Source organism: Oreochromis aureus, linkage group 3 (assembly GCF_013358895.1).
Source record: "Oreochromis aureus strain Israel breed Guangdong linkage group 3, ZZ_aureus, whole genome shotgun sequence".
Taxonomy (NCBI): domain Eukaryota; kingdom Metazoa; phylum Chordata; class Actinopteri; order Cichliformes; family Cichlidae; genus Oreochromis; species Oreochromis aureus.
The window spans coordinates 21,330,319-21,355,046 of record NC_052944.1 but is presented as its reverse complement, the minus strand read 5'-3'; the positions used below and the strand labels follow the sequence as shown (position 1 = coordinate 21,355,046).

Sequence of the window (24,728 nt, the reverse complement as noted above, 5' to 3'; positions counted from 1 at the left end):
GACTAAGAGTAATACAGCTGATTCACTGTGACCCACAGAATAACTGGAAAATACCTTGACCTACAAAACAGCTGATGAGATAACCAAGTGGTTATGTTGGAACAAATTTTTTAAAGAAACAGGCAACCAAAAAGTAAAAATGTCACAGTCGCTCTGGACAGTCCCCTCTCGATCGCTTTTATTTTGAAAGGAAACCCGAGCTGCTTCCGCTGTGCTGCAGGTGGGTCGCTCACGGCTTGACGCGCCTCTAGTCTGTGCAGCCTTGCGTTTGGGGTGAAGCCGCATAAAAGCGTTTCCATAATGCGGGCGTGAGGTGCTCCTTGGAGTAAACGGAGGGGATCCGGGAGGAGGACCGAGGAGTGTTAACCGGGGAGGGGGGGAAGCCTGCGTGACAGGCGGCGACCAGAATAATTAAAAAAAAAAAATGTCGAACCGTAAGCACCGGGACAACCAAGAGATCTGCGCCCGCAAGGTCCGGGAGCTGGCCCAGTCTGGAGTAAACAAACACTGCTTCGAGTGCAACCAGCCCGGGGTGACTTACACCGACATCACCGTGGGCAGCTTCGTCTGCACGTCGTGCTCCGGAATGCTGTGAGTGCAAACCCCGCCGCCCCATCCGGGGGTGGGGAGGGGTGTGTGTGTGGGGGGGGGTTTATTTACTGCACATTTAGCATCAGTGTGAGGGGCAGCCAGATACTGATAGAGTAAAAGTACCAGGCCTTAGATTACACCGCGCACCACCCAGCTACGGACAAATGTGTATCATTTGGTTCCCCTCTCCTGACGTTAACAGGGGTTGTTGGTGCGATGCAACAGCCGAGGATGTGTGCACACATTAATTTACGCAGTGTCTACCTCTCTCTGTCTCTCTCCCTCTCTTTCTCTCGTGCGTGTCTCCCAACAGCTTGATAACCGACAGACCGCTAGCTGGTCATTTTCCAGCTCTGAGTTACGTTTCATTTCGTCATGGTGCAGGTTTGACACCACCTCTCTCTCTCTCTCCCCCTCTCTCTCTCTCTCTTTCTCCAGGCTCCTTTTCAATGTGGGAGTGTGTGTGTGAGTGAGAGAGAGAGAGAGTGTGTGCGCCTGAGTGTGTGCTGTCACACTTTGTTTTGCATGTTCAGCCTAGTCCCCGGCACTCCACTTCAGGAAGACGGTTTCGGCACTCAGTGTGCGTCATTGCGCAATCTTGCACATGTACAACATTGTCCCACTTTGTGTCCCCAGCATGGAGAAAATAGGAGCTTCTGGAAGACATGTGTCTCTCTCTGTCACGTGTGTGTGTGTGTGTGTGTGTGTGTGTGTGTGTGTGTGTGTGTGTGTATATGTATGTTGTCTTCTCCACAACAAATCTGTCCTTTCATTCACGGTCACGTGTCAGATATATTTCCTTTCCCACCTGCTCCATCCCCTTTGTGCTGTCTTTAGAGGTGAGGGCTGACTGCAAATCTTCCCATTTCCCTCCTTTATTTGACTCATCCGTCTCTCCTCTGTGTCCCAGGAGAGGCCTCAACCCTCCCCACAGAGTCAAGTCCATCTCCATGACAACTTTCTCCCAACAGGAAGTAGAATTCCTCCAAAACCATGGCAATGAGGTGAGTGAAGTCCCAGCCGGGGACCCGATGCATCGTGTTTGCTTCACTTTAGAAAAATTAGAGAAAAAAAAGAAAGATGTGCAGCTGAATATGATTTCTTCCTGTTGTTGACACTGCGGGGTCGTCCGAGGACATCAGCTACCGTTTCCTCTTTTTTTTTTTCCTCTTCTTTGGTCCAAATTCAAGGTTAAAACTGTCTGTTTGTGGTTCTGATATGGAATGTGAAACGCCCCTTGAGACTACCAGTCCAACCAGTCTTTGTGGCGGTGCTTCTTTTTTTTTTTTTTTTGCTTTTTTTTTGGATGAGGAGGAGAGGGGGGGGATACTAGTCCCAACCTCGTACTGTGCCAAGAAACAAAAGGATGGGGCACTTTATGGCCCACAAAACCACGATCTATTTCCTTTCTCACAGTGTGTGTGTGTGTTTTTTAAAACCAGTGTTTAAACTCTGAACAGACCCCATTTTAGCCAAAAGTCAAACAGAAGCACCCTATCAAAATCTCATCCTTTATTTATTTACCTTTATTTAACCAGCAGGGTTTGGTGACATCAGAACCCTTTCACAACAGAGACCCAGCCAAATAAAACATCCAAATATTTATGTAAATGCAAAGAAAAACAACCGTGTCTCTTACCAAATGTTCTGTGTGATGTTTTTTATAAACTAAACAATTAATATGAGAATACTTGAAATTACATGTTTCTGCAAAGTGCTTCATATCCGTGGTGCGTCATAAGAAAATGCTGTTTTCTGCACGTCTGTCAGAACTCGCGGCCACGTTATAAAGCGGCCGTTTGCAGGGTTGTAGCTGATAACTGTTGGAGCTGAGGCACAGGACGGTACAGAGGTGAACTTGAAGTTTACTCAGTGTTTGTTTATGCCAAGAGTGTTTAACTGATTTGAGTTATTGGGCTACAGTTTGATCCAGTGGGCCGTACCTGTACAGCCTTTTTATAATAACATATAAAAAGCACTTCCCCCTTTATCTGACCTGCACATGAGGAGTGTGTTGGAACTAAACGTTCTTTTTTTAACTTTATGATTTTAACTTTCTGATTCAAGAGCTGGACAAATACCTTGTCAGGCTCTTGAAATCCTTTAAAATTTTTAAATGTTTCTACTCTCATGTAACAATCCTGGCAATAGCGCATCATTAGCAGCCGTGCATTTTATTGAAACACTGGAAGTATTAATGATATCGCTCTGCTTTCTTTGTAGAAACTTGGAAAATTGTCCAGTGGAGCAGATTGGTAGGCTATCTTAGGATTCATTTTATGCAGCTTAGGCCATCTCCATGCTATTTTTGTCAGTACTGAGTGATATCTTTTATTACTTATCATTAAAGAAAGCCTGTCATTATCTTCTAGAGTTTAAATCGGTTTTTCTTAGTCCAGAAAAACCCAGAAATTCCATATAAGAAGAAATAAAACCCCCACGTCATCAAATTGAACTTCTGATATGTTTTCCAACTTCCATATTAATATACTACCAATCAATCCAGCTGGTTGAGCTACAGTTGTGTTACTTCAACTTAGATAATTATGGTAATTATTTATTTCTTTAGTTTGAAAATTTAATTACCAAGTTAATTAAGCCTCATTTTGGTGCTGAAATGTGATTGGATTGCATAAAAAGCCCCCCCTCCCTTCACAGCATCCACTTTGGGAGTTATCGGTTTAGGCAGCTCTCTCTGCTGAGCATATAGCAGTAAGTGGTAAAGAGTTTGAGGCTATCAGCATGAGTGCTTATCGGCTTTTATTAGCTTGTTGTTGGCTGGGGTCTGTGAGTCAAGTATAATGTGCAGAGAGGCATAGGTGTGCATCGTCCAGCTTTTTCTTTCTCATCATCCTCTGAAGAGTGATCCAGCCAGTCATGATTCGCTGCCAGTAATATTTGCTGCACTCTTGCACCGGAGATGAGTCACTGATGAGAAAATCTGTGTGTATATCTGAGAGACTCTCTGAGATTAAATGTCAAACAAAAACCAGGGATTGCGCTCTCATTTTCTACTCCGTGAATCGGACACTCACTAACCCTCTTTTTGTTTTTGTTTTTCATGGATCGATCCCAAGCGGCGTGGTTTTAATGTGACTTCTTGGAAAATGTGTGTTTTCAGGTGGGCAGAAGGACGTGGCTGTGTGTGTTTGACCCAAAGACTGACGGCTGCTCCGACATGAAGGACTCGCAGAAGTTCAAAGAGTTCCTTCAGGATAAATATGAGAAGAAAAAATGGTGAGAGCTTGGCCTCCGCCTGCATATAACCAAATATAATATATACTGATGGAAGCAGAGAAAAGCATCTTCATTTTTATTCAGTTCATTTATTTATTTTAAATCATTTTCATGTAGAAAATTTGTTTAAAAAAAAAAAAAAAGCCCAGCAAATGTTCAAGTTTGCATGTTAATAGTTGAAAGCCTTTAAAATAATAAAATAAACTAAAACCTTTTACTGTAAGAACTTTTATTATTTATAATATTTTTTAGTTGGCACCAGTATTGGGTAAATATGTTAGTCTGTTTAAAATAGAACAGCTTAAGATAAAAATAGCAAATATTAGCATGCTAATATCTTTTTCTAAAGTAGCAAACTTGCTAATTAGCAGAATATAGGTGCTATAATTCCTGCTTTTAAAGGGGAATATGAGTAAAAATAAAACCCTTTCAGTATTGTACATATGTAAAAATGCCTTTAAAAAGAAAATTAATTAGAAATATTATTTTGAGCATGATAGCATGCTGAAGTTAGCATTTAGCTCAGATTTTATTGTTTTATTACAGAGCTGCTAGCATTTGGCTGCTCTGCTTGTGCAATAAACATATTTAAAAGTGTAAAAATAGTCATTTTGAGAGGTTAAAAGGTAAACACAAAGTAAAATGAAAACAATAGCTAATTAGGGTTGTGTTAAAGTTAGGCTTTCCGTGTTTGAATAAGAGATATTTGCTCAGAAAAATTAGCTGAAGGCTAATAACTGCTTATTTTCAAGCTTAGAGAATGCTCTCAATCCTCTTGTTTAGTAAATAAATGACCAGATGTCAAGCTTTAATTGTGTTGCTAATGAGACTGGTTAGTTACACTGCATCATTTGTGTTTTGCAGGCATTTTTCCAAAAGTAAGAACCGGAGAGATATGGAGGGTCCTTGGAGTCCAGGGGTTCAGGCTATGCCCCCTTCTCATGGTCCCTTAGCGAGCCAGGGGCCATCTCATAATATGCCTCCGAATGCCAGAGCCACGAGACCACTGGTAAGAGGCTAAAGGTGTGGTAGTTGTCTGTGAAACGGGTGGAGATAAAGTGAGGGGAGTGAAAGTGAGAAGACGAGGGTGGTGTAGGTGTGTGGTTTTAAATAAATGAAAAAAAAGAGGAAGGGAAAGTAGACGAGATTTTCAAAGGGTATCGAAAAAAGGATAGAAAGTGAAGAAATGACCTGAATTCGCCGCGGCACACAGACAAAGACTGATGGTTCGGACAGTCGGAGGGCCAGGTAGCCTCGGCTTCAAAGCCTCTGCTTATGAATTATTGAGAAAGGATGAAAGAGACTCACTTCCTCTGGCTTTGTGTCTCTCTTTCTACCCTCCATCTGCTTCTCTTCTGTCTCCTTCGATCTCTCATCCTCCAGTCTCAGTCCCAGCTGCCGTCTTGGGATCGAGCCCCCGCCATCTCTCCCGCCGACATGCGGACAGACGCGTTCACGGCTCGGCCGTCGCGCTCCCAAAGCTTTAGAGACCCCCCTCTGAAAGGTGAGAGGAAGATTTGTTTGTGGCATCGTCACGTGCTTATCTCTTCTTTTAAATTTTTTTTTTTAATGCATCTGTTGTTTCTCTCTGACGCAGATCCCACCCTGTGTGGGATAGAAAGACAGCGACCAGGTTCTTTGTCGTCAACACTGGGAGGTCAGAGCCACGGACCCTCATTCCCCGCCCTTCCACGGCCTTCAGGTGTGCCCTCCGCCCACTGGATGCTTTGCGCCATTGCTAGTAGTAAACTTATGAAGGCTTTCACAAGTTTACTGCTACCAGCTGTGTAGTAAAGTGCCACAGTGTTTGCTGTATTTGGGAATCTAGTTCCTCCTCTTATGTGATCTTAGGAAAGATTCCTGGTTAAAAAATAGACACTGTGCTTTCTCTGTTCTATTCCTGACACCTCTAGCAAGAACATTTGGCAGTGCATCGTTCACGGTGTAAAGATCATTGAATATTTTCGCTGATTCTCACTGATGTCGCTCTCCGCTCATCAGAGCCGGCTGCGAGTGGCAGATTCATGCGACGCCAGCAGCACTCACTTGTTTCTCCTTATCTCCCCTCCTCTTTTCTCCTCTGTCTTCTTCCTCTCTTCTCCAACCACGTAGCCAGTAGCTCGTTCAAAAACCACTTCACTTTAGGTAAGACGCATCTCCGGCCGATGCTTTTGAGTGTGTGCGTGTGCGCTCGTGTGAATGCTGAAATCAATAAGCTCTTCCAATGCTGTATCATTTATAATAGATGGCCAATCTGCGGGGCGCGCCGGTGCTTAGCGAGCGTCACATGCATGTGAGTTTGTTTCAGAGCGGCCTGAGGGGAGAGGCGACGCAGCACTCTGTATTCATTTAGCCAAGCGAGTCGTGGCTGCCCAGTGTCACATACTGCAATTGGGGTCAATGTTTTTCTTCATCACTCAGGTTTCCCGCTTCAAAGCCCAGATCTGAAGCCTAGGAGTGTCAAGGAGACACACACACACACACACACACACACACACACACACACACACACACACACACACACACACACACAGTTCCCTTCCTCAGAGGAAAAAGAACAAGTTTAAAGTGGGGCTATTTTTAGGCCGGAGCTGCTGCTGCTGCCCCCGTCAGCAGAGGGCCGCTGATATTTCGCACCACGTTGGCGTTGAAGAACTTCAGAACTATGTAGGGCACAGCTGTAATCGCGCCATACACATTTAACACCCCCAACAAGTATGGCTAGGGAGTTCAGGTATGCTCTCAAAGGCGGAAAAACACGCAGATACCAGCAGATAAGCTGCATCAGGTCCATTCTGCTCTGGTGTTTGTGTCCTCATGGAGACCATGTTGGATTTTAACTTCTGATCCCATGCTCACAGCTAAGCGGCTGATCCACACTCTGATATTTTGCTACAAACACTGATGTTAAATGTCATTTCCTGTCTTTGTTAACTTCTAACAATTACATCTAAGAAGTTTCTGGCTTGCTGCTTTCCTGTGGTGTTTTTTTAAACCCCTAAACACGATTGTGTGTGCTTTATTTAGTACATTCTAAGCTAATGCTATTTCTACACCTCATAGCATGAGGATCTTTACATGGCGTGAGATAATTTGCTTCTATACGTAGTGAATGGGCTGTGTTATGTGAGAGTTACTTGCGAATTATTGTATGTTATTTGAATTCGATGCTTCAGGTTCGAACAATCACATTTTAAACATCTACCTGTTAGTACATACTAATCTGCGATCTTTTTCTCTCTCAGGTCGTACAGTGTCGGCCTCGGGGGCTACAGGCCCCTTCAGGGCCTTCCCCAAGTCTCTGAGCGTGGACTTTGGAGGTCTGAACCATCCCCAACCACAGCCTCTGCCTCAGTCTCTGTCCCAGCCTCAGCAGCAGCAGCAGCCTCAGCAGCAGCAACAGCAGCCTGTTGGCATAGGTCAGACGACACCGCCGGTCAGCAGCGCCAGCGCCCAGGATAAGTACGCTGCTGTGTCACAGCTGGACAGCGTCTTCTCTGATACAACATCGGTCACAGGTACGATGTTTTTATCAGTCAAAGCTTTAATAATTTTTTTATGAGTGTAGTTCAGAGGCTTTTGCACATTTGCATTTATTTTGCAGCTTTATTAAAGAACAATTGTCCCGTTTTGGATTTGTAAGGTGTTCACATAGCCTGTATATAAAAGATGGCGATAGCTGCTCTGATTTTTTAAAACCTTAACTTTAGCATTGCCTTGTTTTATTGCAACCACAGGTGACCATACTGAGACAGGAAGCTGGAGTGTTAAGTTCTAACATGACACTAGCAAGCATCTCACACACGGAGACAGGATCTGCAAATTAGTCTTAAGTAACAGGAATAAATATTAGAATATGACTCACCGAAACTGGTGCACGCGCTTCCTGTAAGGGATGTGAGTGCAGTTGACTACACAGGAAGGTGTATTTGCATCATAAATGCTCTAAAGGGACCAAAACCACAGACATGGTTAAGAGTTACTGTTCAGTGACTATAATTAGCTAAAGACTAGCAGACAGGTAGTTGGCCAGCCGACGTCCAGTTTTTACTCAAAGTGACCTCACCCTTGATGACGAATAACCTTAATTTGTTTGTTGGGCAGGATATGATAAAACAAAAAAATCACACCCTGTGTCATTATGGGGGGAGGGTGGCTGTAGAAACCGAAAAGGTTTCTGACCAAAGTTGGGGATTTTAATGGATTGAATCAGGTTTGGAGCCTCTAGTGGCCGTTAGTGGAACTGCACCATTGGGTTCATATTTTAGACCCAGAGGTCTGTACACTTGATTGTGGATTGAGTCTCCAGTCCCCCACTGAAAAACCTTCACTGTCCTATCAAACACAGGTTAAAAAAAAAAAATTAACACAAGAAAACTAATCCAAATTTATAAAATGAAGAACTTTCTTCTTTCCAGTCCCATTAATCCTCTCACAACCTCTCTGACTTATCAGGAGGAGGGACTAAACTCCCTGCCTGAACAGAGAATAATTAAACCTTGCTTCAGCTTGACCTGATTATTTTTTTCCCCCATTGTTTCAGTAGCACTCTGGCTTCAATAAAGACCCGAGCACATCTTCCAACACTGTGTAACAGATAGTTTGATTTGAGGGCTTCGCGTGTGCAGATTGTCGTGGCCAGCTCAGCTTGGTTGCATAACACCCTTACTCCAAATGCCAAGGCTTTTAGCAGCTGAATTATGCTCATTGTGTTTGCTCCAGATCGTGCACAGCGTGATTCAAAGGACCTCGTTGATACGTTTTGAAATCAGCTGCGTTTGCGTTATAACTAAGCCGGCTGCTTTAATGCACACGATTCGTGTGAGAGGCCTGGTAAGCTCTGCTGCTTTCCAGCGTCATCGCTGCCTCCCCTGCTTGGCAGAGTAGGGAGCTTATTGATTTTCTGCCTCGGCTCACTTTTGATTCATATCAAGCTGAACATGAAGATGATATTTTTTCAGGGCGTTTGTAATTCTTTTGTTCTGTGATGACTTACATGCACGGGATCAGCAGTTTGGAGTGTTTTAAAGGTTTTTACTCACATTTGAAAATCATAGCACTGCTCGAGCTCGTAAACCGGGGCTCATTTACACGCCTGACGTTGTGTTTGGTTGTGTTGTGATGCCTATGGAAATGCTTGTTTGCAGCTCCACCTGGCGGCCCACCGCAGTACAGCGCCATCTTCGGCAGCAGGCTCTCGTCCAGCTCAACTCCTGCCAGGTAGAGGGAAAAAAGCAGCCTTGTCAAATCAGCTTTTGTTAAACATGGCAGATTTTTAACTTTTCTGCTTGTGGAGCTGTTTAAAGGTCAAATTCTGATCGATCCTCCTTTTTTTTCGCTCTTTTCTTCTACTTCTCCCCAGCTCCCCCGGTGTCGATACCGTCTCCAGCTCCCAAAGTTTTGCAAGTAAGTGCCGAGTGCAAACTGAACGATCGCTGTTGTTAACCTGGACTATTTACATTCAGTTCCCTCCTCTTCAAAAACAGTCCAGCGCTCCAGATTAGACTGTGAAAATCAGAGCAGTGTTGCTTTGAATAGGCAGGAATGTAACCCGTTAACCCCCGGGCAGAATACTGTGAATTATCTCCCTGTCTCTCTCCCCCCCAACCCCCACCCTGTGTGTCTCAGATTTCCCCAACCCATTCAGCTCCAGCTCCAGCTCCGCTTCCCAGCAGCCCATCGCGCTCTCCCCTAGTAACCCCTTCAGTAACGCCTCAGGAGGTAAGCCCCATGCTCACTCTTTCTGAAACTTCCTGCTGCAACTTTTTAAGATGTTAGAGCAGCTTGAGCTGGTTAGATAACACCGCTGTGGTGGAGGCAAAGAAATAATTCACACATTAAAAAAATATATGTAGGGTTAAACCCTTTTTACCTTCAGAGCTGCTTTAGTTCTTTGTGGCACAGATTCAACAAGGTGCTGGAAACTTTTCTCTTGTCCATGTTGTCATGATGGCATCACACAGCACATCCATGATGTGAATCTCTTGTTCCACCTGTTGACTGTGGAGGCCATTTGAGTGCAGTGAACTCATCGCCATGGTTAAGAAACCAATTTTTAAGCTTTGTGACGTGGTGTGTTATATGAAGATGTGTAGACTGTGGTCATAAAGGGATGGACATGGTCAGCAACAACACTCAGGCTGGCTGTGGTGTTTAAATGATGCTCAGTTGGTACTAAAACACTAAAAGTGTGCCAAGAAAATGTCCCGCACACCATTACACCACCAGCAGCCTGAGCCATTGATACAAGGCAGGATTGATTCATGCTTTCATGTTATTTATACCAAATTCTGACTCCATCTCTGCCATCTGCAGCAGTTATCAATACTCATCAGACCAAGCAACATTTTTTCTCATCTTCTGTTATCTAATTTTAATGAGCCCACGGGAATTGTGTCATCTGTTCTGATAGCAGTGACATGCGGTGTTGTCTTCTGCTGCTGTAGCTCATCTGCTTCAAGTTTGGATGTTCTTCTGCATACCTCCCTTCTAACGACTGGTTAATTTGACTTATTGTTGCCTTCCCATCAGCTCGTAGCAGCCTGGCCATTCTCCCCTGACTTCTGACATCAACAAGACATTTTAAACCAGAGAACGGCTGCTCACTGGATATTTCCTCTTTTTCAGACCATTCTCTGTAAAGATGGTTGTGTGTGAAGATCGCAGTAGATCAGCAGTTTCTGAAATACTCAGACCAACCAGTCTGCCGTCAACAACTGTGCCAAATTAGGCATGCAGACATGTTCATCTTGAACATGTCTGCATGCTTAAATGCTTTGAATTGCTGCCATGGGATTAGTTAATTACATATATACGTTAACAAGCAGTTGAACAGGTGGACCTAATAAAGTGGCCTGTAGGAACACCACATTAACTCACCTTCAGAGTGAAATTAAAAATCATTTTTAAAAAAATCAGATGAGCAGCTCTGTATACTGTAGATATTGTCCTCAATCACATTTTTCCTGATATATTTCTCAGGCTGTCCTATGGATTTGTCAGGAGGCAGCGCACCTACACTTGTGTTCAAACTAACGTCTTTTAGCTTGACTCTACGTGACTTAAATGACATGTGAATGCATAAACTTAAAAACAGGAAATTCAAATCACAGCCCGTTATTAAACACTGATCCCTCTGCTCTGTGTATTTCAAGCATTTAGTTCCTGCTTAGAGAGTCTGACTGTAACTTTTGTGCTTATTTAAAAGTTAAAAACGCTCCTGTGTTTGCACTCTGCTTGGCCCATTAACGGGCAACATTTAGTCTCCAGATCAGCTGCGTGAGCTGGGCCTTTATTTCTTTTCCTATAGGGCAGTGAAAACGACGCACAGCACTCGCAGAGCTGCTACACTGAAGTGTATGTTGTGTACACACTAAACGGTTGATTACACAAGCTCGCACACAGCTACCTGCTCTCACAGCCACTGCGGCTTCATGCTAGCAACGTTGCTTTTTACTCGGGTCACTGACTTCACACAACAAAGGCAGATATGTAAGAGGAAAGGCTCGGCCTGGAGCTGAAGTCTCAGTTAAGCTTCTCTGGTGCATTAACCACAACGTGGATAAACGAATGCTCAGCGATGCTGTGACGTTTCATGATTAAAATGAACAACCTGGCATTTGTTTCCATTCAGCTTTAGACGCTCGCAGCTCTGGGCTTTCCATCAGTTCCACCTCAATTATTCAACAGTATCATGTATTTATGTATGCAGTTATACTCTTGACTGGTCGCAGGGCTCATTACTGCTTTATGTTTCCTGTAGGCTCTCTGTGTAAGGTACAGACACGGGAAAACAGTCTTTTACTGTCAGTCTGAGAGCAGCTGACAGATGTGTTCTGCATGGATTAATGATCTGTGTCTAATTTCGCCGCATGTGTGGGTGTTTCGCTTCTCCAGGTGACTCCAGTGCGTTTGTCACCTCGCCCACCTCCGTTTTTCCTCCGTCCGGCGCTTTCCCAGCGGCTGCTACCCAGAATGCATTTCCTCATGAGTCAGCCACCAATCAGGAAGCAAATGGTGAGATTTGTTGCCTCTTATTTGTCCTCCTGCTTGATGTTTTTTTTGTTTTCCTTGTTTTCTTGGATTATAAGTCATGTTTTTAATTATTATTGTTATTTTTATTTACATAGTTTTCTTTAATAACTCAAAATAGACGAAAAATGAAAAGTCTGGTCATTGTTTAGTAAAAACAAAACAAAAACATGTATTTGTTGGATTTTGTTGCTCTATTAAGGATTTGCTACTTATCTGTTTTATATTGCTGAAAACTAATATCTTCTAATCATTTAAAAGGACATTAAACAAAATATCTTATTTTTATGCATCAGTTGTGTAAATGAAAAGACGAGACTTTAAAGTTGTAGATCCAAGAAATCAGAAATAAAATGTTTTTTTCCAAATTAGGAAGACAGTTTTAATCAAAAGTCATGTAAAAATGCCAAACAATCTCTTTCCTCTTTATAAAGTCAGTTACATTCTAACTAACTGTAATAGTTGTGAAGCTGACCACAGTACAGAGACCACACAGAGACGTCCTGTAGTTCCTCCTTCACCAGATCTATTACTTGTAATATCGGTTTACCCTTGGTGGTCTTCCTGGTGCCACCCTGCCCATTTACGCACTTCGTCTGCCCAGTTAACTGAGCTACAGATGCTCAGAGTCGTGCTGGGTAGGAAACGAAGAGACGCTGGGTGTACTGGGAGATGACATGGATGAGGATGAGCAGGTGGTGGGCTTAACAAGGGACGACAGAGATGGGAGGTAGAAGAAGATAAGGTGCTGTGGTAATTGGTTTTTATTAGAAAACAAACCATATTACCTTATTACCTCCTTAAGCATCAAGTTAAGGGCCACACTGAGAAAAGAGACTCAGAGATTTACATTTATTGATGTGATTTATTTTAATACATCTCCTCCTCACGTGCAACCAGTCCTCAAAAAGAAAAGAAGTTTATAATGCCTTCTGATCACAGTTGTATCACGCAGCCAACTCACAGCAGCTTGATCATGATATCTCCTGATAGCACGAGAGATTCAGCGAACTATGTCCTGATGTAAAAGCAAGCTGTGTTGTTGTTCTTCCACATGTGTCTGCAGGCCTGCGTCACAGGCCTGAACACGACGACCTCACAGTTGTGTAGATTTTGGATGGTGGCGTCTACCTTTACCGTACAGCACATAAAAATGAAACTTGCCTGGACTTTCAGATTGAGTTTAAAAGAAACATGACTCTGTTTCCATATCTCCGCCTGTGTGTGCATTCACACATCACCATACTTGCTGAAAACATAGTAATTGCATGCACAAGCTTCTCTTTACACCCTTACAGTCGTCAGTGCGGATCACAGCTGCAGCCTGGCCAAAATGTACGAATTACAGCTTGATGTTTGACACCTGTCCTTATTATATATAGGACCTTACAATATAAAGCATTGTTGTTGTTTGGTGCTATATAAGGTTTCTAGTAAAATTGGGGGGGGGGAAAGGGTGGAAAACCATACTTTGATCCATATGTTGGTCATAAAACAAGGCCCAAATGGAAAACTCCCACTGCAGCGGGGACTGCTCGTCTTTCCTGAGACGCGCTGTGGCGTCCACCAGCAGCAGTCCAGGAATACCAGAATGACCCACCCAGTTTAGAGCTGCAGGTTTCTGGTTTCATGCCACACCATTTTCCTGTATCATGTATATCTGTGTGTATGTGTGTGTTTTGCAGGTTTTGCCTCCTTCCCCACGTCTGACTCTCAGTCCAAAGTCCCTCGGCCCATGTCGGTGAACCCTTTCACGGTGAGTATCCCTCCACGAAGTGCACTCCGGGGGCGCTAATTGGTAGTTCTCGCCAGTTTTCATTGAACTGCGATGGCATACTAAGTAAGCTCGGGCTGCTGTTCTCACCCTGCCTCTCTTGTCTTTGCAGGGGAATGTTTACCCCAGTCGGGGGACGTCAAAAAATCCTTTCATCTGACCCCCCTGTTTCCCCACCCTTTCCCTCTCTCTCTGGGAACTGAAGGAGGAGCTGCTGCCATTTCAATGCCTCTGAAGTATTTTTACCTTTTTTTTTCCCCCTTTTTCTTTCCCCCCCTCCAAGGGAGGGTCACGCATCCACGCCGCCCTCCCTCCCCTATCTGTCTTCGTTTACGTGTTTGTGGAGAGGAAAAACAAAAAAACAAACAAAAATGCGTGAATGCAGTTAACAAAATCCCTGTCTGTATGTGCGAGAGTGTCTGCCTGCTGTGTTTGTGCCACGTGACGTACGTCAAAAGGTGTTTGTGTGCCAGTAGACGCCACCTCAGGGCTCTGTGGGAGTCACGACGCCTCTACGACTTTTCTTTTTTGCTGAGATGCACTCACCTATATTACACACACACACACACACACGTGTTGCTGCTGCTATTTGCTTTCATCTCCTGCTTAGAAGTGCAAAAAAAAGAGAGAGATAAAAAAAATCCCTCAGCCCATGAGTAAATACGTCAGTGGTGTCTCCCGCTTTAAAACTTTTGAGTCTCGGAGAAGCCAGCTGAGACTGACCCTGCACCACGAGCATCTACAGATGGTTTTAACAGCCTTAACAGCCTCCTGATGCATGTGAATCGGTGTCCGAAGATGAGACGGGCTTGTCTCTGTGGGGTGTGAGCGCGGGTGCGTGTGTTTGCATTCGTCATTGTTGCTGTTTTTTCTTTTTTTTGTTGTTGTTTTGTTTTTGTTGTTGTCAGGTTTCCTTGCAAAGGATGATCTGCGTTTTCCACTCTCAGGCTGCATGCGCTTAGAGGGCTAAAAAGGAGCTACTGAATGTAAAAGCAACTTCAGAGTAACTTAAATGTGTATAAAGATCTTCATTGCTTCATGTACTGGACCAAAACCTTTATTCTGCTTTTTTCCCCCTTTGGTTGACATGAAGTTTAATTCTCTTATTTTGCCAAAAATAAAAAGAAGAGATTCATGTAAGAGCGTATTTGTAACTACAAGTATTCATGTTCATAAAATCAGTTTGTTGCTTCTTAAAACAGTGTGTGGTGGTGTTTTGTGACAAGCGCGGCTCTGACACACACATGCGGCTGTGTGGAGCATTTCAAACAGCAGGGGGCGTGAGGCATCCAGTTTTCTTCTCTGACCTCGTGCGCAAGGTTACTTTTGGATGCATGTTGCATAACTACATACATACTGCATAAGCGTGCAGCACAAATATAGAAGCCCTTTAGAGCCGCTAGGATGACTACAATGGGACCCCTTTGAAATATTTATTGGAATATTAAATCCAGTGTGAATCCAAATCTACATCATGCCCACTAAGTAAGCTCTTCTACATTCCTTTTTTGGGGGGGGTGACTGCACGCAGAGGCGGACGAGAGTGGGGAGAAATGGCGAGTGGAAATGGTTCATCTATCGAATTATATCAGCTTAATCGGGACTCAGTAGCAGGGATATAAATCACTGTGTTCCCCAAGGATTTATGAGGTTACTGTGACCCTTGATTTTCTTTACAGTCATGCGACCTTCTGCAGTGTTAATCAGTATGCCCCCCTCTCTCTCTGTTCTGAATGCACAGAGTGCTGCAAACATGCGTCAGTGTGTTCACATTTCAGCAGAAAGGGGGATTTTTAAGGACGGACTCGTGGAAGCGCCAAGACTGAAATCCTAGCTTTGGAAGGGATGCTGCCTTCAGGTGCTGTGGGAGATATTGATCGTTAGTGGAGTGCGCCTGAAGGCGCTAAAATTTTGTTTATAGCACCACACAAAAACTGAATGGAGAAACAGGAAAAAAAAACATCACTTAATAAATTTGTAAGTCGTATAATAACATGGAAAAGTTAGGTAATTTGTAACAGCTGGGACGAGGGAAGGGGTGTCAAACATAAGACCCAGGGGCCAAAATTGGCCCGCTAGAGACTACAGTGGGGCCCACTATACATCATTGAAAAATGTGAAGGAGGGCATAACTTTTGGACTTTAACTGTACTTTAATATTTCACAGTTTTTCCCACTGATAAAGATCTCCCCGTGGCTATTTAAATTACACCAATGTAATAAACAATTACATGACAGAAACCTTCCTGGGTTTTTTTGTTTTTTTTATGAAGAGTCAACAGTAATAGTAAACTAGAAAAATTTCTGTGATTTAACAAAAGCTCTCTGTTTTAGAATCGCAGGACAGAACTACTGCAACTTTTAAAATGACCTTTTCTGTCATTTTTTTGAGTAAGGTTTTGCTGTTATGGAGGAAAAAGTGAGATGTACTAATACTAGAACTAAGACATCTTAGGGATGAAGAGTGAAGTTAAACTTCTTTCAGTGAGTTTCACTGCTCCAAGAGACACTGATCTAAAGTGTCAAGAAGACATTCTTAAGAAAGGGGAAGTGGGAGAAAAGGCTGAGACGTGCCAAATTACACATTAAAAAAAATACTAAAAATCAGTGGCAACCGGTTTTATGGAGTAATGAACTTTGAAAGTTTTGGGTCAAATCATTGTCAGAATGTATGGAGGAGGTTAGGACAGAGCTACAACAGTGAGTGTCTACAGCCATCTGTAAAACACACTGGTGCTCTGTCATGGTTTGGGTCTGTGTTTCTGCCGGTGGTGCTGGAGATGATCTGAACAGAGAAAAGCAGGGTCGGATTTTGATCATTACACTAAAACAGTACAAACTCTGTTTTTGGTTTGTGTACTTTGTTTGCATTTATTTGTGTACATTCCAATAAGTCGTTGCACTTTTCTCTCTTTTTCTTAGCAAAAATGATAATAATTTAATAGTGACTCTGATTTTTTGCACTTTTTAAAAAAAAAAACAGCACTCAGATGGTTGGTGATTTTAGTTTCCGCCGAGTGTTGTTACATCATTTTGTTCTCAGTGACTGACCTCTGTATTTGTAAAGGTTTTCAATTTGAATGTTTCACTGTTTAATTTAAGCGTTTCCTTGATTTTTGGAGCGGGGTATATGAAGAAATAGCTCCAAGTCTTAATCGCCAATGAATCGTCCGTTTATAAAACAGCCTTGTTAATAAGAACAGTTAGAGAGAATTATAATATTTATTGTGTGTTACAGTTTGGTTTCCTCTGTACTTAAAATAAAGCACCATTTACGAAGGACCCAGTAAGTCTGCAAATGTGGCTGAAGCCTACTTAAATCTTTAATTGCACAAGAATTAGCGACTGTATTATTGAAGGGAAGAACTCAGTGGTCCCCAATCTTGATGAAACTGCAGCTGTTTTAAGAAGATTGTGCTGCTTAAGTCAAATGTCGACATGTTAGACCGGTCATGTTATCTAATCTGGAGCCAACGTCTTGTTTTTATCTTTGTGCTGACATGGTGTGTGTTCCTAAAAAACAAATGTGTTTCACAAACGTGACGCAACCAAGCACAAAAGCCAGGCCCCCGGAGCGGAGGAGGCCTAGATGACACTTGAGTTTGTTTATACTGGGCAAAACAAACACCTTACATATAAGTTATAAACTGACTTGCATGTCATTGAGTGAAATAATTATTTAATCAACAAGTAAAACATGACGTAGGTCTTGGTGGAGAAACCCTTGTTGGTAAGCACAGCAGTAAGACATTTCCTGTAGTTGGTCACCTGATTTGCACAGAGTTCAGTATTTTTGGCCCACTCCTCTTTTTACAGAAACTCTAAATCCTTTTGGTTTTTTGGCTGACAACTGGCAACTTGAACGTTCAGATCCCTCCACAGATTTTCTGTAGGACTGAGATGTGGCGACTGGCTAGGTTACTCTATGAACTTACTGTTCTTCTTCTTTAACTGCTCCTTTGTCCTCTTTTCTCATCCAACATTTTACAGCACACGGCTCTGTCCATGTGACCCTCAGTGTGGTGAAGTCGTCCTCTACCCTTAGCAGAAAAACAGTCCAAAGCATAATGTTTCCACCTTCGTGCCTGACTGTTCGTTGGTTCACACTCAGCATTTTTCTTCCTCCAAACATCTCAGGTTGAGTTGATACCAAAGAGCTGACCACAGCACCTTCTCCCAGGCCTTCTCTGAATCCTTTATATGTTCGTTGGCAAATTTAAGATGGGGCTGTACACGTGCATTCTTCACCATGCATTTCGAGATAAGTGTCAACCGTATAGAATTAATTTGTGTTATACATGTTAATAATTAGAGCTATCTATTCTATTATTACCTACTAGAGCTGTTTGGTTATATTTGATAACTTTGTAATATATTTTATTATTTAATTTAGGTTAGTTAGTTATTGTTCTTACTGCTTCTAGCAACTGTTTCCTCACAGATTAATAAAGTATTCTGATTCTGAAGGTTCTCGCTCATGGTCTTGCAGGTCTACAGTCTTACCCCTAATGTCCTCTTTGGTCTGTCCCGAGAGAGTCCCACTGTGGTGGAGAGGTTGAGTCTCTGGACAGGTGCACTTTATACACTTAACGAAGCGAGATCAGTAGTATCTGTAATCTTTGTGCCACATGGGCACACAGCCAATCTGCGTTAGCCAGGATACTGGTTGAATTACAGGGAATCAAATACTTATTTCACTCAGTGACAGGAAAATCAATTTATAATTTATTGTTTTTATTTATTTTTATTTAGCAGCTGTCTCCAGTCTTTATTAACGAAACGGGCTGTCCTTAAATCGGGCTCTAGCGCACTTAGGGGGCTTGGTGGTGGTGGGGGTGTGTGAGAGGGGGGGAGAGGTGGAGCTCTGCTATCAGAGCTGTGATGAAGTCCTTGAACGCATCGCGATCAAAAGTACCAGCAGAGCGCTGAGTGACAGTCCTGCTCCACGGTAGCAGCTCCGCGCCAGAGAAACCAGAGCAGAGCAGAGCCGAGCCGAGCCGAGCGAGGCAGGGGTGGGGGGACAGGCACAGAGACCGCGTGCAGCAGGATGGGCTCCGCGCACCGCGATGTGCAGTAATTGGGATTAAACCTACCGGACGGCGCTTGGAAACACTCACAGCAGCAGCAACAGCAGTAGTAATAGTAGTAGTAGTAGTAGTGGAGAGCAGGGGGAGCTCCGCCGCATGTGCTCCTCTGTGTGCGCCTGAAAGAACTTGTTTTGCTCCGTGCGCTGGGCAAAAATCGACCCCCTCCTCCTCCAAAGAAAGAAGCGACCCGGCGGTCATAAACAAACACGGGTTCAGATTTAAGCTCCGGGACTCGCAGTTGCAGCAACCCCAAACCGACCTCTGACTCTCCTCTCACATGCCAGCGCCGGTGTGGGGGAGAGAGGCAGAGGAGAGGAGCCGGGGGATGTTTGGATCAGCTCGCTGAACTCGCACAAACACCGACGAGGAAAACGAGAAGTCGCGCTGGTTTTTCACGTGGGGGTTTAAAATAAAGAGAGAGAGATCGGAGGGTGTCATGGAGAGCCAAGCGGGTGAGCAGCACAGCCACGAGGACGTGCGGAAGAGCGGCTACCTCCGCAAGCACAAGTCCATGCACCGGCGGTACTTTGTGCTCCGTGCCGCCTCGGAGCGCGGTCCGGCCCGCCTGGAGTACTACGAGAGCGAGAAGAAATTCCGGGGCAAGGCCCCCGTCCCGAAGAAAGTGGTGGCGCTGGAGACCTGCTTCAACATCAACAAGCGGGCCGACTCCAAGAACAAGCACATGATCGTGCTGTACACCCGGGCAGAGAGCTTCGCCGTGGCCGCGGAGAACGAGGCGGACCAGGACGAGTGGTACCAGGCCATGGTGGAGCTGCAGTGCAGGAGTAAGAGGAGCACATTTGCACACAAACAAGCACACGTGCACGTTTTCCTGCATGCACACACACACACACACACACACACACACACACACACACACACACACACACACACGTGTGTGTGTACAGATATATATATATATATATATATATATATATATCTGTACACACACACTGGTGTGTTTGGGGCTCTGCACGAGAGGAGAAACGTGGCAATGCGTGCAGAGCAGCGCGGAAGGAGCGCACTGTGGACCGGGACGTGTTTTATTACACAGTTTAAGGATTATTCCCAAGCCCTCACAGATTGCCGTGTCAAGACGACACAGTTGTCCTTTTCATTGCATGGCACCTGCAGGGCACCTTAAACGAATGCTTTGGCACTTTGTAAATTTCAGATAGAGTTCGATAAAAGGGGTGTTAAAAAATACATATATATATATATACGGTTTGGGAACAAACAAAAAGCCTTAAGATGGAGACGCTCATTGTACCATCTGCATCTCATAATGCCATTATTTTTCATCATCATTTTCTGTCTTGCCACAAAAGAAACAAAAAGACATTTATCACTGCCGACACAAAATAATGGTCTTCACATAACAAAAAAAAAAAAAAGCTAAAACATTTCACGCCGGTTGAGGTTCATGTGTGCACTTTTTAAAGCCGCTGACCGCGGTTTGCGTAAACGTGCGCCTCTGAGCCGCGCGGTGGGGCTTGTATCCTCCAGCACTTCTTATCACGCTGGTGTCAGGCTAGGAGTTTGTTCCTTGTTGTCCAGCACACTTCTTTTGGGAGGGGGAGGGTGTCTCTGAGTAGGCCTCAGCTGAGTACGAGCTTGGCCTCCCTGTCCCGAGTTTACTGCTCAAACACACCCTGCCCTCTTGTTTACTCTGCTCTGCTTTTCTGCTGACACTGCTCTGTATTACATCAGGCATTGATCTCAGAGCAGGAGGAACACATCCCCAAAAACCTGTCGGAGAGAGAAGTGCATTAGTATCTGACTGCTCAGTCATTAAACTTTAAAATCCATCTCCTGATTTGATGGGTAATGAGTGAGCAGCCCTGATGTGTCCCATCCAGGTGCTCAAGCAGTAGGTTTGTCCCAAATGGCCTCAAGTACCCCAGGGGGTGAAAAAAAAACAGTCATCCCTGTGGGTTTTTCTCAAGTCTTGTCTATCAGCTGCTGTGTAAACACAGCTGTTAGAGCTACAGCGGTGAGCACAGCAACTCCAGATCACCTGTTCAGCCTTCCTGGCTCTGAGAGAGCAGATAGGCAACCAGGGACACATGACGCAATCGTGGATGATAAGAGTTCAAGGTGCTTCTCCTTGCACAGGACCTGCTGCTGGGTTACATAAATCAGCTGATTAATGTAGGGGCTGGGGGAGAGCACAGAAGTAAATGAGGACAAACTTTATCTTTGTGATAGTCCACTTTTTATTTGGAGCCAGAGGAGTTTTATAATGTCACAAATCTGCAGGTATAAGCCGCTCCTCGTGACGGGGAAAGTGACTGGAGGTGCACTCCTCCTGTCTAGCATCTAACATTTAATCCAATCTACAGGTACTAGGTGTTCGCGTGGTCACATGTACAGAAAATCCCGTTTCATGGCCTGCGCGCCATCTTCCAAGAAATCCAAGCTATCCCGACGAGCCTCTGGCTCGAGCATCATCACGAACAGCCTTTGAAATGACTGATCCCTCGGTGGCTGCTCGTCTCCTTCCTTTGTTTTCCCAGAGTGCTGGTTTCTTGTGTAAATCTCCCTCGCTGACAATGGGTTTAAAAAAATAAAAGGCTGCGGCTGGCTGCAGTGTAAACTCCAACGCTCTTGTGGTATGTGCTGCAGCTTATACACAGTTTCTGCTCTTCTAGAAAAAAAATGAGGCCACACACACACACACACGCACACACACACAGACGTGCACACATGCATGCATGATCCAGGCGTTTACTGAGATGTTGCTGCACGCAACTCTGTGAGGATTCTCGCCCTGCTTTGGTATGTGCACCCCATGCACAGTTTCAAATCTCGCTCACACCTCCCTGCTCTACAGCCTTGCCTACCCCCACAAACACAGACACATGCGCACACACACTTGTCCCAGTGGGGCAACAGAACAATCCCAGCCTAAAGGAAAGTTGAAGTTGAAGCTGATGCTGAGCCAAGAGATGCTGCACTGTCTGCCTCACTAGTTTCCACAGAACCACGCCCTCAGTGTGATACCTGTGCAGCTCCACATATCCCCTCTGCAAAGCAGCCGGCTGCAAAGGCTGGAGTTTGCAGCGTGCGTGCAGTGAAAACATGATTAAAAACCGCGGATGTCCTTGCTGTTGTACAGTTTCTGCTTCCTCTCCAGGCCTGGGAAAACTACCTAAAGCCGTCCAGGAACAGTTCAATATCGCGCACAGGCTGGCGGTAATTAAACACAAGCCAGCTGCCACGCTGGGCAGGATCCCACTTATTTATTCAGCTGATTCCAGTAAGACCCTTTCAGGCAGCGCGTACAGTATTAGGCTTCAGGGCAGCTATTTGCTCAACTATTACGAGGCAGTCGAGTGTGTAAAGGTTTAACCTCGATGAAACGGAGCAGAGGCGCGACCCTGAGTCGCCGTGCGCCGGGCAGAACGCGGCACCTTGGGAGCTGACGTCGGCCTCGGTAAACACTATGATAAAGTCCAAGCTTTGTAGCGATCAGCACCGAAAAAGAGAGACACACCATCTACAAACACACACACACACACGCGCGTTTAAATGTGCCAACATAAACAGAGATGAAAGCAGACTGACTGACAGTCTCTGATTTAGTCCTGATTCTGAAACACAGGAGATCAGTCGGAAACATTCGGAGCAGGGAGGATCTGTTCCTGCCTGCAGCATCTGCAGTGAAGCAGTTTGCTTATTTATGTTTCATATGAGACTAAATGTGTTTGATGTGCCCTTTGGCAATTCGATAGACTTCACTTTATGTCTGTGGAGGACAGAAACTGCTAATATATCGGATCAAAAAGTGCATATTTAAAAAAATAAACACATGATTCAAATGAACTTAAAAGAATTGCAAGTTTTAATTCAGTTGAAATTGTAAAGGTAAACTAATATATAAATAGCAGCGTAAATAAACCCTGAAAATCAATAACAAATAAAATATAAATAGTTGGATGATTATTATAAAGATAAATTAATATAAAGAGAAAAAAGTGTCACACTGTGTTAACTAATAAATAATATTCATTTGACTATTGGTGGAGTATTTAGCGGCAAAATATGTCAAATAATTTTTTTTATGTTTCAATGAGTCATTAAAATTATTTACTTAATCACTTTTGATCTTTTTGGTCCCCGTATTATAAGTTCTGGTTGTCTTTTATTCTGTGTTTTCTCTTATTAACCATTTATTTATGAACTCAGTCCAAGAATACAGCAGGTGTTTCCTCCTTTCTGTAAGTCACGCTGTAGGTTTGAGGAGAACTTGTGTTTTTGAGTGAACCGTCCTTTGTGACGTCCCTCTGAGTCGGAATTAGAAGTCAAATCTCCCCGTCAGGCTGTTTTTATCTCGGAGTGTCGTTCAGCTGCTCCGGCCTCAGAGATCTGGATCTCGCCGGTGGTTCGCTGAGCCGACCGATTAAATGTTAAGCCGTGCTTAAGCACTGCTCATCTCCCTAATTAGGTGGTAATTATTGTCTCGAGGGTTAGCCGACGTTTGCACAGTAGAGGCTGTGTGCTAATTGAACTTTCTTCCAAGTGCCACCATGTCCGTCTCTTTCTTTTCTTAAAAACCCCCCAAAACAAAACATGTTTCCTGCAGAAGTGAAGCTTAACTACAGCTCTCTGTTAGAACCTCAGCCCCGGTTGGAGCGTGCTGAGCTGCCACAGAGTATTTCTCCTATGTAACGACTAGATGCACAGTAACCCCTTGTAATTTCTTTAACGCGGTGAGCTGCAGCCTGACCGGATCTGGTTTGTAGCGATGCTGCAGCTTGTAAAACGTCATGGATGTGAGTCAGAGTCGGCCTTGAGCGCTCTGCTTTGTGTCCGCTGGCCAGCTTGGAGCTGAGCTCTCTTTGACTGACAGTAAAGCGAGGCCAGCAGCAACAGCACCCGTTTAATCAATAAGTGCCGATGTGTGGAGCGTGTGTGGCTTTAAATGCATAGGAACCTTTTATACCAGGCCTCACTGATTAATGTTGCTCAATAGTATCCCATTAACGTTGTTATATTGGGGGTCAGGAAGTTCATGGGTTGATATTCACACACGCACATGGGGGGATGCTTTAGAAACAGTGGTAGTAAACAAAACCCTTAATTAGTGCCATGCTGCTCCTGTAGTAACATATACATGTAGCAGCAGTGAATGGATCACAGTGAACCTGCCCTGTGCCAGTGTTTGTTATAAAAAATGTACAAATGCTGCTTTTAGGAATGAGAGCTCATCAGAGAAGACAAATGCATTTTTTATGGCTCTTTAACACGAACGATGTGACGCGCTGGGCTGACCGATTACTCTTATGCTGCGTTTCTATTGGTCGTGCTGATGTCTGATGTCTTTGCACCTCTGTAACCTTTATACCAAGGGTGCGAGTACTCCATACAGTATTCTTCTGAATGACAGGGGTCACCACTGAAAAACAAGACCTCCACATCAGCCTTAGTAGAGGTGGAGACGAAGTCAGAATTAAAAGAAATGACTGAGTTTTTCTTTTCTAACTGCTGCAACATTTCCCTCTGTGTAACCTGTGAACCTCGGTCGTACGCTCGTGACTTCAGCCCGGCTGTGGCCGCATGATGTTGAAATGTCACCAACAAGCAGATTGTGTCAGCAGATGTGATGCCACTTTTGTTGTACGCCACCGTCCAAAAGGGTGAGAACGGCGAGCATAAAACAGCCTCGAGTGCTTTGCGGCCGTGGTGGTGGCGGACCGGGCAAAACCATTACTGTGCAGTGGAAGCCATTGAAAAACATCGTCACACAGTGACACTGTTGTTATGTTGTTTGTGAACGACCCTAAGCAAGTACTTCTTTTAATACTACTGTATAAACCTGCACAGCACTACTACAAAGACAACGATTAGGAGCAAATTGCTCAACTACAAAAGGTCATATGACAAGCTTTTACTCTCATTATACCTTATCTGTGCATGAGGTATAACTTTGACCACAGGCATCAACACTTGGATCGTGAACTAAAAGTAAACTCTGTTATCCTGATTCATTTTTGGCATTGTTAGAG

The 24,728-nt window shown here is 44.2% G+C and overlaps 2 protein-coding genes across 3 annotated transcripts in view; both read left to right on the top strand.

The window, feature by feature from the left end:
* Positions 1–25: 25 nt before the first annotated feature.
* Positions 26–14,832, top strand: agfg2 (ArfGAP with FG repeats 2). 2 transcript variants are annotated; one of them, XM_031753147.2, is made up of 14 exons: positions 26–591; positions 1,502–1,595; positions 3,713–3,828; positions 4,693–4,837; positions 5,212–5,332; positions 5,426–5,530; positions 5,941–5,973; positions 7,074–7,346; positions 8,976–9,048; positions 9,191–9,234; positions 9,457–9,549; positions 11,725–11,844; positions 13,545–13,615; positions 13,746–14,832. In XM_031753147.2, the coding sequence occupies exons 1-14, from the start codon at positions 425–427 to the stop codon at positions 13,791–13,793; spliced, it is 1,503 nt and encodes a 500-aa protein (XP_031609007.1). In that variant the 5' UTR covers positions 26–424; the 3' UTR covers positions 13,794–14,832. The 2 variants fall into 2 exon arrangements, with proteins under 2 accessions (XP_031609007.1, XP_031609008.1); XM_031753148.2 differs by lacking the exon at positions 5,941–5,973.
* Positions 14,833–18,475: 3,643 nt separating this feature from the next.
* The window catches only part of si:ch73-335l21.1 (insulin receptor substrate 1-B), a 53,035-nt gene continuing 46,782 nt past the window's right edge, over positions 18,476–24,728 (top strand). The window contains exon 1 of the mRNA XM_031753146.2: positions 18,476–19,505. Within this exon, the coding sequence (XP_031609006.1) occupies positions 19,157–19,505 (349 nt within the window). The 5' untranslated portion in view covers positions 18,476–19,156. The remainder of the gene's footprint in view (positions 19,506–24,728) is intronic.